Source organism: Vigna unguiculata, chromosome 11, assembly GCF_004118075.2.
Source record: "Vigna unguiculata cultivar IT97K-499-35 chromosome 11, ASM411807v1, whole genome shotgun sequence".
Lineage (NCBI taxonomy): Eukaryota > Viridiplantae > Streptophyta > Magnoliopsida > Fabales > Fabaceae > Vigna > Vigna unguiculata.
The window spans coordinates 39,063,411-39,081,336 of record NC_040289.1 but is presented as its reverse complement, the minus strand read 5'-3'; the positions used below and the strand labels follow the sequence as shown (position 1 = coordinate 39,081,336).

Sequence of the window (17,926 nt, the reverse complement as noted above, 5' to 3'; positions counted from 1 at the left end):
AGATACTTTGGTTAAATGTAAAGTAGTAAGTTGTATGATTTCACTATAACTTGTTCTAATTTGAGTTGTTTCTCTAACATTTTTTATTTAAACTATACATGGCATATATTAAATATAAAAAATATAAATATTATATTTAAATTAATTTATTAAATTTACAAAATTGATATCAAACTTTTTAGGTCATGTAATAATAAAAACTTGCTAACTAATAATATGTTTATGTATACACTACCAATTTGAGAGTGTGTGGTATATAAAGAAACAAATTTGTGGTGTGTTAGATTATATTAATATTACATTTATATGTTTAATATGACTAAATGTGTTAAGTTTGAAGTAACATGTACTTATTGCTTCCACTTATTCTGCCTGAAGTGCTCTGAGAAATGTGTTTGAGGAGAGAAGATAAATTGTGCCAACTGCATCTCATTACTCAAAAAACATTTATCTTTTCTAATTTATATTATGATTTAAAGCATCTCTTACTCAACATATATAATATTAATAGAATGAACTAAGCTACTTGGAAGATTTACTGAATTAATGTATTTGCTATATTTGGAAAGTTGTAGCGTTATCCGATAAAGTTGTTAAATATTGACAACTTGGCATTAGAGGAACAAATTTGTATTACCTTTTAATTTATTTTTTTCTAAACAACATTCGTTAAGTTCAATAAATGAACTCACACGGATAAATATAAATGATATCTTTTTAATATCTATTTTCATGTTAATAATTTATTTAAAATACCATAGTTAAACAGAAATAAACTCTACTCAGTATTACTATTCCCATTTACCAGCATAAAATGAATCACTAGTTTCATTATTGAAGTTCGAGGTACATTTCAATTGATTTGCATCTTGACAGAAAGTTATGAAGATTGAATAATTAAAGTTAAATAATAAATATTATAATTTTTTTCACTCATGTAAAGATTAAAGAGTTGAATAGTATAATTTTAAAAATTAAAACTTCAGAAGAGTAATTATTTTTCCATACATTAACTATTTAAAAAATCAAATATTATTAATTAAATTAACTAACTTTCCTACAAATAAAAAAAAATTCTACCACAATAATGGAAGAAAACGAACATTCAAACTCATAAATGACTGATTACAGTAACACAAATTGTTAGATTCAAATTACTGTTATGATTCTACCAAGCAATTTTAACTCTGAAATACCAAATAGCAATACTTAATAAAAGATGAGTTTTTGTTGGTCTTGGTTTATCCTAAAAAGATGAAAAATGAGAAAGCTGTTATTCTATTTTATTATTGCCGGGTATAAAACAAAATGCTTGAATATGGACAAGTAATAATACAGATTTAAGCAGAAATAAAATTTGTGGCTCTCACAAAACGAAGCCAAAAATATGCGGCGCCGGTAGATGCTTTCCTCCGTCAGAAGCACTCATGAATATACAATCGCTATAACAAAGGATAAAAGAAGAACAATCTAATTATATCTACTGCCCAACCTGACAAAAATAAAAAGAAAAATAATAAACAAAATGGAATTAGCATCTCTGAGTGCAAACCAACACAAAATGAGAATTATGAACATAAGATGCAAGCAATTTAACATCTATATTACAAGTTGTCAACATTGCAGCACGAACTGACAGTATTTTCACAAAGCAATCATATTATCCCCATTATCTCTATACATAAAAAAATTGATAGTATTTACAGTGATGTAGAAGCTTTTTAGGTAAAACCATGTGTTAACAAAATGTGCATCCTACTGAGGAAAACTTTGACATTAACAAGTACTCCAAGGTGTAATGGATAACCAGACATGATAACACAGATGAACATAACACAAGAAATAAAAAGCTACTATTAGTATGAACGATAAGTAGTGAATGTTTGGTAATAACAAAAGACAGTTAGGAAGCAATTAAAAGAGATGTAAGAATAACTTCAGCTGAAAAAGGGTTATTTTGAAGAAGAACACCACCTTAAGGATTGAAGAGATTGGATCCCCCAACATTGAGAGCAATTAGTAGTGATATGCTAGTAATCACAGCAAGCCAAAGTAAGGCTGACCCTGCAATTGGAAGTTGCAATTTTCATCAGCATGAACACAACGTTTTTAAATCTGATAAACCAGCAGATAGCAGGCATAGAAGGTTCAATTAAAGATCACAAGATAATGATACCTCCAGAGCCTCCAGAGCCTTCAGAATTATCAGAACTGGAAGCAGTTGGTTCAGCCTTGGGAACCGGAGACTTTGACACTTTAGACGCAGCATTTGAGCCATTATCCAAAACTTTGCCAAACCCTGTTTCAGATGCTACTATCCCCTGAAATTCTTCGCTAACAATTAATGCTGCCAAAACATCCATAAATGACTCTTTATCTGTTTCGTACAAAGAATTTCTTTCTTCCCTCTCGTCAGTGACATTTGTTTCTGAATCAGACAACTCGTCATCAGAAACATCAGTATAAATGGAGCCCATCTCAGTTTTATCATCTTCCTCATCCTCCACATAAGCTTTATATGTTAGCCGAAGTAATATCTCGCCACAAGAGCGCTTTCCTAAAAATCCCCAACCTCCTTGTAAAACCACAATTTTGTCTGTTGGTACAGTGTCTTTAAGAGATCCCAAATCAACCTGCATATTTCCAATTAATAGAAAACGTAAACCCATGTTTTAATGTCGCTTTCAAGACAAAATCAGTATGACATGAAATTTTGTTACAATTTTAAATAGCAAAATTGAAAAATATAGATTTTTCAAATAGACTAACTTTAAAACATGTATAACAAAACTGAAACTTCGATGCAAGAGACTGGGAAGATAAAATTTATTTTGCAATAGCTTCCCTATATTTAAATATATACATAGACAGATGCACAAACCCCTTCAGAAAAAATATAATTATACTATATCTTTCTATGTTGTGAATAGTGGCCATAAGAAGGGACCTACAATAATCGTGATGTCATGGCTGCCCGTCAACAGTAAATCGTAAAAACGATGACAACAAAGCCCAGCAGAGGGAAGGGGAATGGCAGACAAATATTGATTTCTTTCTTTCAATTCTATTACATCCGTCCAGTAGACTTATTAATATATAGGCTTCAGTTCTTACTGTTATAAAGAATAGCACATGATTATATGAAAAACATTCCAAATACACATCCAATTCTCTTGCACCAAACATTCAGGGTACCAACCGACCACGGGAGAAGTCGATCAATGCAAAAGATATAGGGAATCTACCAATCCTTTATAAAAGTAATATCATTCACAATCAGCAGGTCTAAAGAGGTTTGTTTGTTTAACTACAGTCCGTCAACTTAATAAACTCCTGCCAAAGAGAAAAGAGAATATAGGCATTTTAGGTTACCTAATAAAGCAAGTGTTTGCACAATTGAACACTAAAGATAAAACAAGGATTGAGCAGATATGAATATATTCATCCTATCCCCAATTTTAAAAATTGGATATTACACATACTCATTCCCATGTCCTGCCAATGTAGAAATTCTCTATCAAAATTGGAAACGGTTCGGACCATACCATACTTGCAGGGATGAGTTTATTTGTTATTCCTAATCAAAGCTACTCCCTCTGTTCTGTAATAATTGTCACCCTAGGTTTACAAAAGTAGTAATGAATGAGGGGGTTGCAAATTTACAAAATTAACCTTCTGATCGCTAATTCACTTTTAGTTACAGTTGTCTATCTATCATTAATATTATTAAGGGTATAAATTTGTAAGACTTCATACTATTACATTGAGAAACTAAAATGATACTTATGTTAGGACTTATTTTCTCTTATAGATGACAACTATTGTAGGATGGAATAAGTAGTATCTTACCGGATTTATAATGAAAATTGGGAAAGTCAATCAATAAGAAATAAATCAAGGTCAATAATAAGAAGGAAAAGAGGGAGAACAAGCATGTCATTCAGTTCATTACTCAAGACAAGGACTTCAAATACAATAATAATAACTTTCACAAAAGACATGAAGTATGCCATAAAGTAAGAAAATATTTGAAAGAGTGACCATGAAAAGACATGTCCTTGACATAAGAAAGCTAGCAAGAAGCAGTATAAAATGAAAGGTTGACTAAAAGTTAAGCCAAAAAATCCCAAAAGGAAAAGCTCAAGCTAACTGTATGTTTTAAAATGTGAAAGAAGAATAAACCTATTAAATAGAGAAAAGGTAATCATCACTAAAATACAAATTTTGTTATGCTTAATACAAACCTCTCCTGTACCAATAGTCAAATCTGCAAATCCTAGAGCGTCCTTTACTTGAATGAATAACTTCTGTTTTCTAGGGTTGGAAACGAGCATGTGAAAATCCTGTTAAGCGAGAACGCATTAGTATGATAAATAAAAGAAAAATAGAAATGGCATAATCAAGAAGAATAGGGAAATAAAAAAAAGACACCTGATTCCAAATTGGCATTCCTGGGGGTCCAATTACGGTAGTTTGACTGTTCTTTTTGCTGCGTATAATTTGATCACCAAGGCCAAGAACAACGTAAGGATCTGTCTTACCTGGAAAATCAGTAGAATAGAAATTGTGATAGGCAATATAGCATACATATTCAACACCATTCATAACTAAACTTTCTGTTGAAACTAAAACATGTTAGGAAAAGAAAATATAGATAGGTCAAAATGAAGTACACAAAGCCAAATTCTATTAACATGGTCAATTAACTATAATCATTTTCAATATAAACCATGTTTGAAAACAAGACAGTCTTACAAATAAGACAGAGAATACAACTATATATATATATATATATATATATATATATATATATATATATATATATAAAAGTAATACAATTACCAAAAGTTACTAACATGAGTAAAAATAAAAGCCAAAACTCTACAATATTGCAGTTATGTTAAAAACGTCGTCATTGCAGATGAAAAATAACATAGTGCTCATTGTCTACATTTCCTTGACAAGGTATTCAAAGTAAAGTTCCAAGAAAACCTAATTTTTGTTTTGTTTCATTTAGAAATGTATACATTTAATCGACAACTGACTTAACATCTCACTTCATCGTTTACTGCAATAATTTTTTTGTATTTTCTAGAACATAACTACAAACACTACTTTTTTGGCCAGAAACTGTCAGAAAGCTTAGGCTTTCTGCTTTTCCCTTTCTTTTACCCCATCTATAGATCACATTCGTCATGTTTAGTATTTACCCAACTTAAACGCAGGATTATACATCCAAGGATTATGTGAGCAACATAGGTTAATTGAAACTGACATCAAACACGGACCCATGACTAAAAGAGGACAAAACAAAAATATGCCCACAGAACAAACATAAATAAAAGACAGACTGCTAAATAAAAATCTATTAAAGATCAAACAACACACCTATCAAATCTGAAAAATAATAAGTAAAGAATCATTTAAAAAGCAAATGCAACACAATAGAGTTTTACCATAGAAAATATAAGAAAGTTTTCGAGCATCCACCAGAGTAACAGATAGTTCACCCACAGAATCTTTATTTCCTTGCATTTCTCCAGATTTAACATCACCAGCAACTGGACCCACAGCTTTTCCTTTTTGGAAATCTAAAACTATTTTCTTTGGGCGTACAAATAGTTTGGGTAAATCTTCAGTGAGAAGTTTAGTCAAAAACCTACAAGAGAAAAAACAGAACAATTCCACATAATTAGTTACAGGATAGCACCAAAAAAACACAATTTTCACAATCCCAGGATAACAAATCCATGAACATGAAAAGAGAGGTTGGAATAGTTTCAATTAAGAAAACATTGAATGTTTTAAAGAATTATTGTCATTCACATAAATTTTTATGCGAACAACTATTGTTAAATAGAAACAAGGGAAAGCACGACAAACAACATGTAGTTATTTACAATAACTAAAATATTTTAACTGGAGTAATTAAAGCTTCGAAAGTGCTGTACCTTTCCAAAATTAGTAACATCAAAATCAGATACATGTCTAATCTCTATAAATAGTACCAGTTTCAAAATGCATTCAAACAAGTGCACACACAAATAGCTTCATAAGCATAAAATGCAATGATAAAGAAGATCAATGAAACTTACATCGAGAGAACTGGAATTGCTGACCATGCCCAGTAATGCACAAGAGAAAATAACAGAGATGTCAGCAACAATATTTCAGGTAATTTAAAATATACATATATATTTGACAAGCAAAGAGAGTCTATGTTACCTTTTAACCTACCAAAAGTAAAGAGCTAAACTGAACTTTATTTATTATTAAAATTAAATGACAATTAGGAAAGATACAATATTAGATATTAAGTCATTCACACGCATTCACCGATTAGTTTAAGATAACAGAGTTGGATCTACACACGTTGTAAAAGCTTCTATGACCTAGTGATTAATACCTCTATTTTGGCGCCCCTTCTTCTGAAAAAAATCAGAACTTCAGGACAAGATAGGCTCTTATATAATGAGAAGGGGCAGGGGGGGCAGGTGTTAGATATTGAAAAGCTTTCATCCAAGGTAGAATTGGTTCTTGACACAGTAAATTGGAGTCGAAAGGGAAGTATTCAAGAAAGGTGTTCAAAAAAGTTGAATTGAACTCAACTGATGAAAACTAAACAAAAATGAAAAAAGAGTTTGCCTAAAGTCAACTGAAAATGTGTTAGCCCAAACTAAAAGGTTTATGGTGCAGCAAACTATACCATCAAATTTGAACCAAACTTCGTTTTGAACTGAATTGAAGCAAACTATTCTTTTAACAGATATTGGAAGTAGGATAATTTTTATCCCTTTATTATATAGTTCAGTTTTTACAATTTGATTTATTTAAATTTGGTTCTTGAACAGTTCTAAAAAATTAACACCACAGTTTCTTTCTATCTGTTCCCCACCCAAGAATCATTAATAGTAAATCAGGGGTATAATTTAGAGGAGTATAGTTTCTTATATCTAAAAAAGTATGACATACCCATTAAATTGAACAGACGGAATGGGGACAGTTCAAACTTGATCTTGGGAAGTGAAACAAAAGCCCATGAAACAGCTCCCACCCATGGTTCCGTTGGTATTAATCTTAATTTTACCCAAAGTTCGCCATCGATGTCAAAATCTCGAACACCAACAGGTACAACAATTGGAATGATGCCAAATTTCAGAGAAAGCATCAACAGCATGCGAGCACCACCTGTGTACCTAAGCCCTATCTGGTACCTAGATAAAACGAAGATAAATTACTTAATTTCATAAATGGTATATAACTACCAAAAACATAATTAAGCTTTAGTTCCTGAGAAGATAAATCCAGAATTAGAATAAAAATGCTCCAAAGTTCAAACTATCCATACTACACAAGCTATGCCCAGAAACATTAACAAAACAGCAATTCAAATTCAGTTAAACCTTACAATTGAGTTATTACTTCCAAGACACCGTGGTTCAAAATTTTATGACTAGTTTGCTCTATAAGCATAATATCTGTGAGCAGTTACTATTTTTCACTTACATTAGACTACCTACCAAGAAATTCAAACTTACGCTCACTCATTAAGGAAACTGGATCCTCTCCTACATCCATAGCAGAATATTCTCTCCCACGAATATCCTGGCCATCTATCATGTTCTCTCTCTTCCTCAATCACTGTTCAAAAACCAATTAAAGAACGGGGAGGATCCCAGCCACATAACTTTAGCTTTCCGCTTACCAATACCAGATTAGAAGTGTTGAGATTGAAAACTTAGCAACTTCCTTCCGAATGAACAGCATATGCATGTTTGGATACAGTTATATTATAACTCTTCCAAAAGTACAACAGTACAAGATACAAAACAGTTCCTTCTCAAAAAATAGTTGAGATGCTATAACAGAATTTGAATTAATTTTTTTTCTGGAAGTTGAAAACAACTTATTCACTTAGCTTTTATAAAATTCTTTTCATCAAACTTCTCTAAAAAGTGCAGCATGTAAGTTCATTTTAGCTTCGCAATTTCTTCTCTACACGAGCTCACCAAGAAATTATTTAAACACAAGCATAATAAATCAAACACATACACCACACACACATGATAACCCAATCAGACTTACTGCAAATCGTTGGCCCTGCGAGAAGTCCTGCGCTCAACATTCCTAACAGACAAGGGTTCATCTCCTAACGAGAACTGCTTAATCTCCACCCTCTCAACGTAATCAGGCTTCTTCAAATTATCAATCACAGGCTGAAGCAACCCTATAATCCAGTTCTCAATTCCACCTCTGTACACCTTCCACAACTTCCCCAACACCATGTTCACCCACTCCACCGACTCCTTCCTCTGCAAATCCTTCTCCAGGAACAACGAAAAGCTCGTCGGCACCTGCGGCCACACACCGCGCAGTCCATCCTCGCCGCTGCTCTTGCTCCGCCGCCGCGAAGTCCACAGTTTATCAAACACCACGCCGACGAAGAAGAAGAACACGAACAAGCCGACCACGTTGCGGTTAATCGGAGGCGACGGAATCGGGTGAATGACCCCAAGCTGCGTCCTCAGCTTATCCACAATAGGATCCTCGCGGAAACCGGTGAAGTTTGAACCTAATTGAACCGCCGCCGACGGCGGCGACGACGACGAGGACGGCGAAGGTGAATCATCCAGCTCCGTTTCATCAACATCGCTGTTGCCGTTGCTGTCTTGGTGGAGTTCATCGGAAATTCGTTTGAGAACGAAGGTTGCGGCGGTTCTCCGCGCGGCACTGGCGAATTCGGAATTCCAGTTTGGGTTGGAAGCGTCGGAGGGAAGGGCGCAGAATCGAACGGTGCGTTTTCTGCGGAATTTTCGGGAACCGAAATTGGCGAATAAGCGCTTTCTGGTTCTTCTGGAGAAAGGAAATGCCGCGTTACAGGGACAGAGAGAAGGGGAGAGTGAAGAGAAGTGTGAAATGGAAGAAGCGTGTTGCAGAATCATCGATAAGGAGCATGGTCGATGAAAAACATGGATGAATAAAAATTTGAAGCTCTTCGATCAATGTAACCTCGAAAGCTTGGGATCATGGAGTCCCATGTTCTGTAATTGCGTAATGTAATGAGAAAACAAAATCAAGAGAAAGAGAAATTAAAGAGAAGAAAAGAAAAAGAAATAGTGTGTTTGTGTTTATGATTGTGGGAATTGGAAGCTAGATTTATGGCCTCAAAACGGGGACAGCGTGGATTATCAATAACTCGGTGGAAGGGGATGATGATGACTCTGAAGGGACTCTACACACTCCACTATTCCTCCTATTTCTTTATTCTAACAAGTATTACCATGAAAAAAATAATATAGGTTTCTCAAATATTAAAATTCTGTTTCAGAAACTCGTATTAATAAGTGTCTTAAATATTTTTTTTTCCTTACCATCCCATTTTCTTTTAATTCTTAATTAGGTAAAATTAAAAATTTTTTGTTCCTATTTTCCGTCCTTATTTTTGTAATGTTTGTTGTGGATGATCATCTTGATAGAAGATTTAAAATGATCCTCATTTTGATCTAATGTTTAAAATGGTCCTCATTTTCACAAATCGTGTTTTATTTGGTCATTTTCTGTAATGTCGTTTAAATCAGTAACGAAACACTAGACAGATCCCTAATTAACGTTAACTTTTCAATTTGAGAAACATTTTGTAATTAGGAATTGACATTTTAAAACACAAATTATAGGAATGAGGACTATTTAAAACATTCGGTAAAAATGATGATCATTTTAAATATTCTGTCAAAATGAGGACCATCAACCATAAATATTATGAAATGTATTTAAGCCTAAAATAAATAAATATAGTTCCTTAGTTTAATTTAAATTAAACATTTATAAGATTTAGTGAATTAAGGACATGAGCTACAAAATTTACTTTAAAACTTTTAATACAATCTAAACATTTATTTTATAGATTGTCATTTATCATATAGCCATTTAAGTACTCAAACGTGAAAATAAAGAATATAGTTCAGGCAAAGCAATTTGATATTCTTTTATGAGAATTGAAAAAATCCAATTAAAAACAAAAGATAAATTTAAAAACTAATTGTTTATGTTCATAGTTACAGATATATTATCTTTAACCCAAAAGTAGACGTTGTGGGTGATATCTTATAAATCATAAAAACAATAAAGTTGATTGTTTTACAGAAGTAAAAATATACAAAAAAAAAATGTATAGAAAAATATTTTCATTATTAATATGCATGGTCTTTTTGTCGATTATTGATAATTTAAAAATATCTGTGATGTGAACTTTAAATTAACTATTGTATGAAACAGTAAACCTATTACCAATGATATTATATGAGTGAATAATAAAGTAAAACCATTTTTTCTATTATTTTATCTTGTTAAAATTACCATAAATTAAAAAAAATGTTGAAAATAAATAGATTATTTAATACAATAAATATAAATATATATTTTTTTATAATATAATAAAAAATTATAACTATTAGAATAAAAACTCTAGTTCTACTAAGTTTATTAGAATTTCATATTAAAGTAATTTTAAATATATGTTTGATTGTTTTCAGGTGTGTTTATTAACCTGGATATGTAATTAATTGTATAGTAATGATATTTTTTTAATAAATATACGTAATAATTATGTATTTAATTACTTTAATTATTGATGGGTCTCAATAAAATTAATCAAATTAAATTTTTGTTACTAAAACTTTTATTTTTTAATTATTTTTATTATATTAAAAATAAAATATATTTGGTCATTATTATCTTAATTTCAGTAATTATTTTAGTTAAGCCACATGGGTCGGTGGTCGGAAGAACTTGGGTGGACGCGCATGAGTTGGAGAAGTCTTTTTTCTTTTGATTTGATCTGAGATAGTTTTTTTTTATCGGACTTTTCCTTTTCTTAATATTAATAAATTATAAATGTGGAAAACGTGATTGGCTCCCATATTTATTATGTATGCCATTGACCGAGCAGACATTAGTTCAGAGCATTCAGATTTATTACAAACTTTATATCTGTTTTATTTCTTTCTTAAGCCACGCATTTAAAAAAAGCATATTTAATACTTATTTTCAAAATTTAAGATAATATTAATTATTTTTTGTAATAATACCTTCAGAGAGTTGGCATAATTTTTTATTAATTTATACACACACACGTACATATATATATATATATATATATACATATATATATATATATATATATATATATATATATATATCATCTTACTTTTTTAGGATTCGATTATTTAGAAACTCGCTTACATGAAAATTTATTGAAAAAAAAATATAAAATGATAATCAATTAAAAAAATCATTAAAATAAAAATAATTTAAAAAATATGACATAATTTTAATTCTGTAAGGCTAGATGTCGTATTTATTCCACACAATCATGATATTTGCTAATCTTGTTGTTACTTACCTTATTCTGCTTATGAAACTAATTATTTGTAATTTTTCTTCCCCCAATAAAAATAAAATACGAAATTGAACTAAATTTAACAAAAATATATCCCTTCACATCTCCGCCAAACCTTTTAAATATATATTTTTGACCATTCAAACCTTATGAAGGTTTTGAACACAACCTCATAGAAAAGGAAAACCATATGATGTTCATTTATGAAGTCTTTCTCATATTTGACTTACACGTTTTCCATTGCATTGATAACCATGAACACGGAATATCACATTCCAAGTCTCCTATGGGCTCTATACAACTTCCCTTCCTCACTAACGAGATTAGAAGTTTGATCTATCATCTATAAATTCAAGTTTGAAATGTTTTTTATTGAGAGCGATTTCAATAGTAATAACAATGAAATTTATTTACAAGAGTAATAAAAACTTCTGTAGTGAAGACTTTGTAATTATTTTTTCATAAAACTATATCATAAAAATTACAAAAAAAAAAACGATAAATTTATGAAGTTTGTAACAATTTTATTATTTTTTAAAAACATTCAGAATTACGATAATCAGTAAGAAAATAATAATGTTTGAGTAAAGAAAGATAGGTTTCGAAATGAAATAACTTTTTTTTTTCTTCTAAAAACAACTTCATAATAAAACTTTTGAATTTTTGTTACCAAACAAAAAATCAGAATAAAATCCAATTTTTTTTACCAAACACAAATCACGAATATCTATCATTGATTAGTATTTCAGAATAACTTTAGAAGGCATAAATCGACACATACGCATGATTTATGTTTAGTGACCATTATTTAATCGATACACGTTTTAGAATGTTACCAACTCGAAAACAATATGTTACGTACGTTATCAGTAGATAAGACTATTTTTTCTAATTTCTGTATGATTAGAAGTGACGTAAAACTATATTTTGGGGATAGGAAAATTTATTATAAGATATGTAAACAAAAGATCGGTGGTGTTTCTAAAATTAGGTATGTTTCTACTAATAACCAAACTTAAGTAACTTCAGAAACCCCACCACCAATCTTTTGTTACCGTGGACATAAGCATACATCGTGTCATGGTCAGGTCCACTCGGAAGAGGTTGCATCAGGTATAATAACATCCTAGGCTAGCCTAGGCTAGGACCAATTTTGTCTCAACAGCGTCTCAAAACATAGTGTGCCAAAAATATAATGATTAACATCAATCAAATATATGTTGTTTGTTCTCAAATCAGTGAATGAAGAATCGACTTCGCAGTGTAAAAGGTAATTTACGAAGTGAACAACCTGAGTTAGAGCAGAGGATGTTTGAAGGACTAAAATGGGGTAGGACCAAGTTACCGGGATACAGAGTGCATATCTACGTGCAGCAGCCGGTGGAAGGAGGAGTTGACTAGGCCGTTGCGCTTCTGCAAAAGCATTTTATTTGTACAGAATCTACTCAAGAAGTTAACCATTTCAGTCTAAATCACTTGAAAACATCATGTTAAGTCCACATAATTCATAATTCACGAAATAACAATAGGAACACCAAAACAGCAACTAAGGCTATCCGAAGCCAGTGGTGAAAAATTACACGGCAAAACCATAAATGCGGAATAAAAAAGCCATAAAAATCTACCATCAGATGAATCAAAATTAAAATCCTGCCTGAGATGCAAAAAAAAGTTCTACCATCAGATGAATAAAATGAAAGATCAGTCTACTGGTTGATCAACTTCTGCATATGCATTTTCAAGGTGCGCTTGCTCTGCTTCTTGTACCTCCTTCTCAGTTTTCCTTCCCTTCTTAGATTTGTAGTATACACTCATAAAGGTTCCAACAGCTCCGTACTTCCTCCTAACACTCTCATATAAACCAGCATCAAACATCCTCCAGAAGCTTTTCTCCGACAGCTCGGACACAGCATACTGTGGTTGAAAACCGTGGTTTTCAATCAACCAGCTCTCCATCTTACGCACTGCTTCTGCCCCATCAAATACCTCACCCCTGAGAACAGGACCTGGTGCATAGTAAACTCCAACATCTGTGTACATTTGAGCAGTTTGGGTGTCTCCCTGCCTACGATGTAGTTCGAACCCTGGCTCTGGGTAAATCATAGTTTTGATAGGCAGCTTGAACATTTTGTGTGGGCAGAGCCAAATGGGGTATACCTGTGTATTGAAAATCAACAGTGTAAGAAACCAAATATACGACAGCACCAACTGGGTTATATAAGAAAAATAAATTCCAGAGACAACAAATAGAAATATCAACTTTAATTGAAATACCATATAAACTAGTACAACTCAGACAAATAAGTAACATCACATGCATCAGAAAAGTAGAATACTATTTCTTGAATATTGACGAGAGGTAATCAAATCCTTCACGTGTTATAAAAACGAGACAGGAATTAGTTCAGATGTTAATACAAAACAGTGAGTTGGGGATAAAAAACATGGGATCTAGTTTAATTAGAACATAACAGACAACGAAAATGACCTTTGCCTCCAAAGTAACTGTTAGTGTTCAGCCTCAACTTCTGATTCATATTATTAAAAACAACTTTATCTAGTTCAAACAAACAGTCCGAAAAAACAATGTAGAACACTATTAACGTTGGGTAAGAAGATTTACCTCCATCTCACGGTGAACCCATTCTAAAGCATCTCCCACCTTGTACAAAGGAACAAGCATGTCCTGGATTACGTGCATTTCGTGATAATAGTTTCTTATAGCATCACCTTGAGTTGCCTTGAGGAGAGAAACCTTTGGTGGCATCAACCAGCCAAACAGAAACCTAAACCAGCATTGATCAGCGAATGGGAGGATGAGCTTTCCCTCCCAGTACAAGCATCTTGTGTGCCTGTGATAATATTCTCTGGTGGGAATGTATTCTACAAACTCTCCTTTCTTCAGTGCCGTCTGTGCATGCTGATAGAACCAGGGTTTAAACCACCACCCTACACTGTTTATCTTATTCCCCTTCTTCTTGGCCTCTTCCTTTGAAGCATATCTTCCCGTCATCATCACACCCTCTGTGGCAGTATAAACCATTCCTTCAACAAAGTCTGGAACCTTCTCCTCATTATCCTGGTCTCCATCTCTTGGAGCAAAAGAATCACAGTACGCCTGTGCGAGATCTTGCAGGTTGCCAACAACAGGTTTGTAGGTTAGCTTCATGTACTCCTTAACGGGAATAAGCCTAATCTCAGCAGCAACAAGAAGGCCGAGTGTGCCCTGAGACCAGGGAATGGCATAGTACAAATCAGAGAATTCATTGTCTTTGGTGGCTCTAACAAGAGTACCATCAGCCAACACAACTTCGTAGGCCACCACAGTATCAGAGAAAAGGCCATATTTGTGGGAGCTTCCTTCTATTCCATAGCCGTTAATGAGACCACCGACAGTGAGATCATCAAGCTCGGCCACGACAGCAAGGGAAAGATTCATGGGTACGGTCGCCCTCGAGATCTGTCCCATGTTGACCAGAGGCTCCACTCTTGCAATCATCCGTTCTCGGTCGATATCAAGTATATTCCTGAAAGCGGACAAATCAACTTCAAAATGGCGGGCTCTCTTGTAGTCAACATTTCGCATCCCAACAGCAATCCAGGGCTTACGAGCAGTACAGACAAGACCATCCTTGGATGGATCTCTCTGTTTGAGACGCTTTATAACCTTCCTCACATTCTCATCATGCTCCTTCTGACGGGTCTTATAGGACTTCCACTCAGATCTCACATCCCCAAGGTACGTGAGGAAATAAATGGTGAAGGATATGGGAAGGACCACAAAAATAACAAGGATCCATCGAAACTGAACAAAGTAGTCCACCCAAATCTTCTTCCTCTTCGGGCGCAAGGGAGCCTCAAGATCCGACATCGTTAAGATGATTTACTCCTGCCACATCACCAAAATTACATCACCAAAAGTCTAAAATCGACAGTTACCAACAAACACAAAAAAAATAACTGCACACAAGTAGACTAAATGAAAAGACAGAATAACTCCATTCAGTACTACAAATACTATCAAGTCATGCAAATTCGCAGCCATTACGACAAAATCCTCAACAGAATTACTATAATGCAAACGTCACAACCAAACGTGATTTGGCCACAAAGTAGAGGTTAAAGTGTGGTGACCACAATTGTGACGTATTCTTATGATATATCGAACCGCTATTAGAGACAACGCAAAAACTGCTTCGAAAGAAGCCATAATTTAAAACAGAACTCGTTGCACGCGCGTGAAACGGCGAATAATCGGAAAAATCATGAAAAACTGACAGTGTATAGCAAAGATCTGAGACCCTACGCAACGGAAAATGCGAATAGAGCCTGAAAATGGAAGTAACGAAAATAAAAAACGTAGGTTAGAAAATCGACGAAGCGAAAGAGATTGTTCTATTAGATTTGGTGGCGTGGTTTGAACCAAATCCGGTGAATCCTTGAGAAGAAAAAACAAAAATAGAAAAGGCTTGAGAAGAAAATCAGAATGCAAAGAGAAGAAAAGATCGAAAAGCTCAGAGTAAGAATCCAAACAGAAGAAAAGCATAACAAATCTGCATAGCATGAATCCAAACAGAAGAAAAAACGGAGAACAGAGAGAGGGAGAGACCTGAGAGAGTGAGAGTGAGGCCGCAGTTGCGAGAGTGAGAGTGAATGAGAAAGAGTGTGCTGGCTTTTTATTCCACTCTACAGTGCACAGTAAAATCTTCGGTAATTTACACTTAGGTCCTTATTCTAATTACTGCTTCGGTCCTCCATCTTGTGTTTTATTCTACAATGACTACTTCTAATAAATAATGGTGTTAAGAGAGTGCGTTTCGCTGGAAAACACTATTACTTTGCTCGCGATTTTTGGATCTAACTGCTTTAAAACGTGATAAATTCATTACAGAAGATGGACTGTAATAATACTCTGTTAAATAAAAAATTAATTATTCAACTTATATTTTATTAAATTGAGATTATATGTTATTTTCTTAAAGTTCTTTAAATCCATTAATGAATGTATCACATGTTTTCTTTATTCCTCAGATTTAACTTTATTAGGGTAGTCTAGCTGTTAGACTAGTAGTAGTGTGTGTAAGTATGATTGCAAACCTCGATAATTTTATTTTATTTTTTTAACTTAGGCATTTTTCTTTTTCAAATTAACAAATTAATGTAACTTAGTTCATAAATCTCTTGTTTTTTACTTTCAATTTTGAAGTGTTAATGACAAATGTAAGCATAATTTTATGGATAACGAATATACTTTTTTATATATTTTGGAGTAGTATTGTTTTTTTTATCGGTTATAAATAAAATACTATCAAAATAATCATTACGATCTTTTTCTTAGTAAATAAAAAATAATAATAACATTTATTGATTAAAAATAATTAATATACATTTAATATACATTAATAAAAAATTAAAATAATAAAATAATTATATTTTAATATTATTAAAAATTAAAATATAATTAAATATTAATAAAATTAAACTAATAAAAATATTGTTAAATATCTAAAAGAATTAAAAAAAACAATTAAAATATGAATTAAATAATGAAAAAATGTATTTTAATGATGTTAGAAATTTCAAAAGAAATTTTTTATTTTTAAACATTAGAAGCTATACTTTTCAATCCTTTCAACGTCTTTATTTCAAACATTCACCGAAAAAGCCCTAAAGTGCCAGAAAAATAAGTTTTCTTACTTTTTATCATAGACTTTGAAAATATATTACTTATAAATTTCAAAAAGTACTTTTATTTTTAGAAAATATGTTATACGAATTCACAATATAGTTAATTATATTAATTTTCAATATTAAATTAATAATCATTAATTATATGTTCATCATGGTTAGCATTTTAGAAAAAACATCTGAGAAGCAAATATTAAGAAAAATAACCCCCGACATTAAAAAACACATTTATTGCACTGTATGGAAAATAAATATCATAAATGTCAATTATTAGCTGTAAAATTAATATCAATTAGTCAATAAATATCATAAATATTTCAGTTTCAAAATGAAAAAATTAATACACATTACTATTAATTAACTTTTCATTTATTACTGTAAAATATTTTTTGAAATCTTTAATTAACTAATTGATAATTCTAGTTGAATAAATTAAGGATTACATTTTACAATTGGTAAAATAGAACTGTCAAAATGGGTTGGAATCCGCGAGTCAATTTGGCTCACCACGGATTCGGGTCGGGTTGGGTTAAAATTTGTTTATAAATTTCAATAGGGTTGATTTTTGACTCGGTTCATTTAGAACCCGGCTCATCCGGGTTGAACCCGTGGTGAGCCGGGTTGACTCACCAACCTGTAGATAAAAGGGTCACACAAGTTGGGTCGGGTTGAGTTAAAATTTGTTTACAAATTTCAATACATGTTGATTTTTGACTCGACTCATTTAGAACTCGGCTCATCCAGGTTGAACCGGCTCACCAACCAGCAGATAAAAGGGTCACACAAGTGTTTTTATTTTTTTTATTAAGTTGAGCTTTACATTTGGGCCATGTTAAGTTG

The 17,926-nt window shown here is 32.4% G+C and overlaps 2 protein-coding genes across 2 annotated transcripts; both read right to left on the bottom strand.

Moving 5' to 3' along the window:
- Positions 1–1,253: 1,253 nt before the first annotated feature.
- LOC114169523 (tricalbin-3) lies at positions 1,254–9,236 on the bottom strand. The gene is made up of 9 exons (XM_028054706.1): positions 8,086–9,236; positions 6,973–7,214; positions 6,096–6,114; positions 5,457–5,659; positions 4,432–4,541; positions 4,245–4,343; positions 2,177–2,633; positions 1,975–2,064; positions 1,254–1,492 (listed from the first exon to the last, which is right to left on the bottom strand). The coding sequence occupies exons 1-8, from the start codon at positions 8,940–8,942 to the stop codon at positions 1,976–1,978; spliced, it is 2,076 nt and encodes a 691-aa protein (XP_027910507.1). The 5' UTR covers positions 8,943–9,236; the 3' UTR covers positions 1,254–1,492; position 1,975.
- A 3,615-nt stretch (positions 9,237–12,851) lies between these two features.
- On the bottom strand, positions 12,852–16,169 carry LOC114169185 (delta(24)-sterol reductase). The gene is made up of 3 exons (XM_028054224.1): positions 16,008–16,169; positions 14,022–15,287; positions 12,852–13,555 (listed from the first exon to the last, which is right to left on the bottom strand). Exons 2-3 carry the CDS (start codon positions 15,267–15,269, stop codon positions 13,100–13,102), a joined length of 1,704 nt encoding a protein of 567 aa, XP_027910025.1. The 5' UTR covers positions 15,270–15,287; positions 16,008–16,169; the 3' UTR covers positions 12,852–13,099.
- Between the last annotated feature and the right edge of the window lie 1,757 nt (positions 16,170–17,926).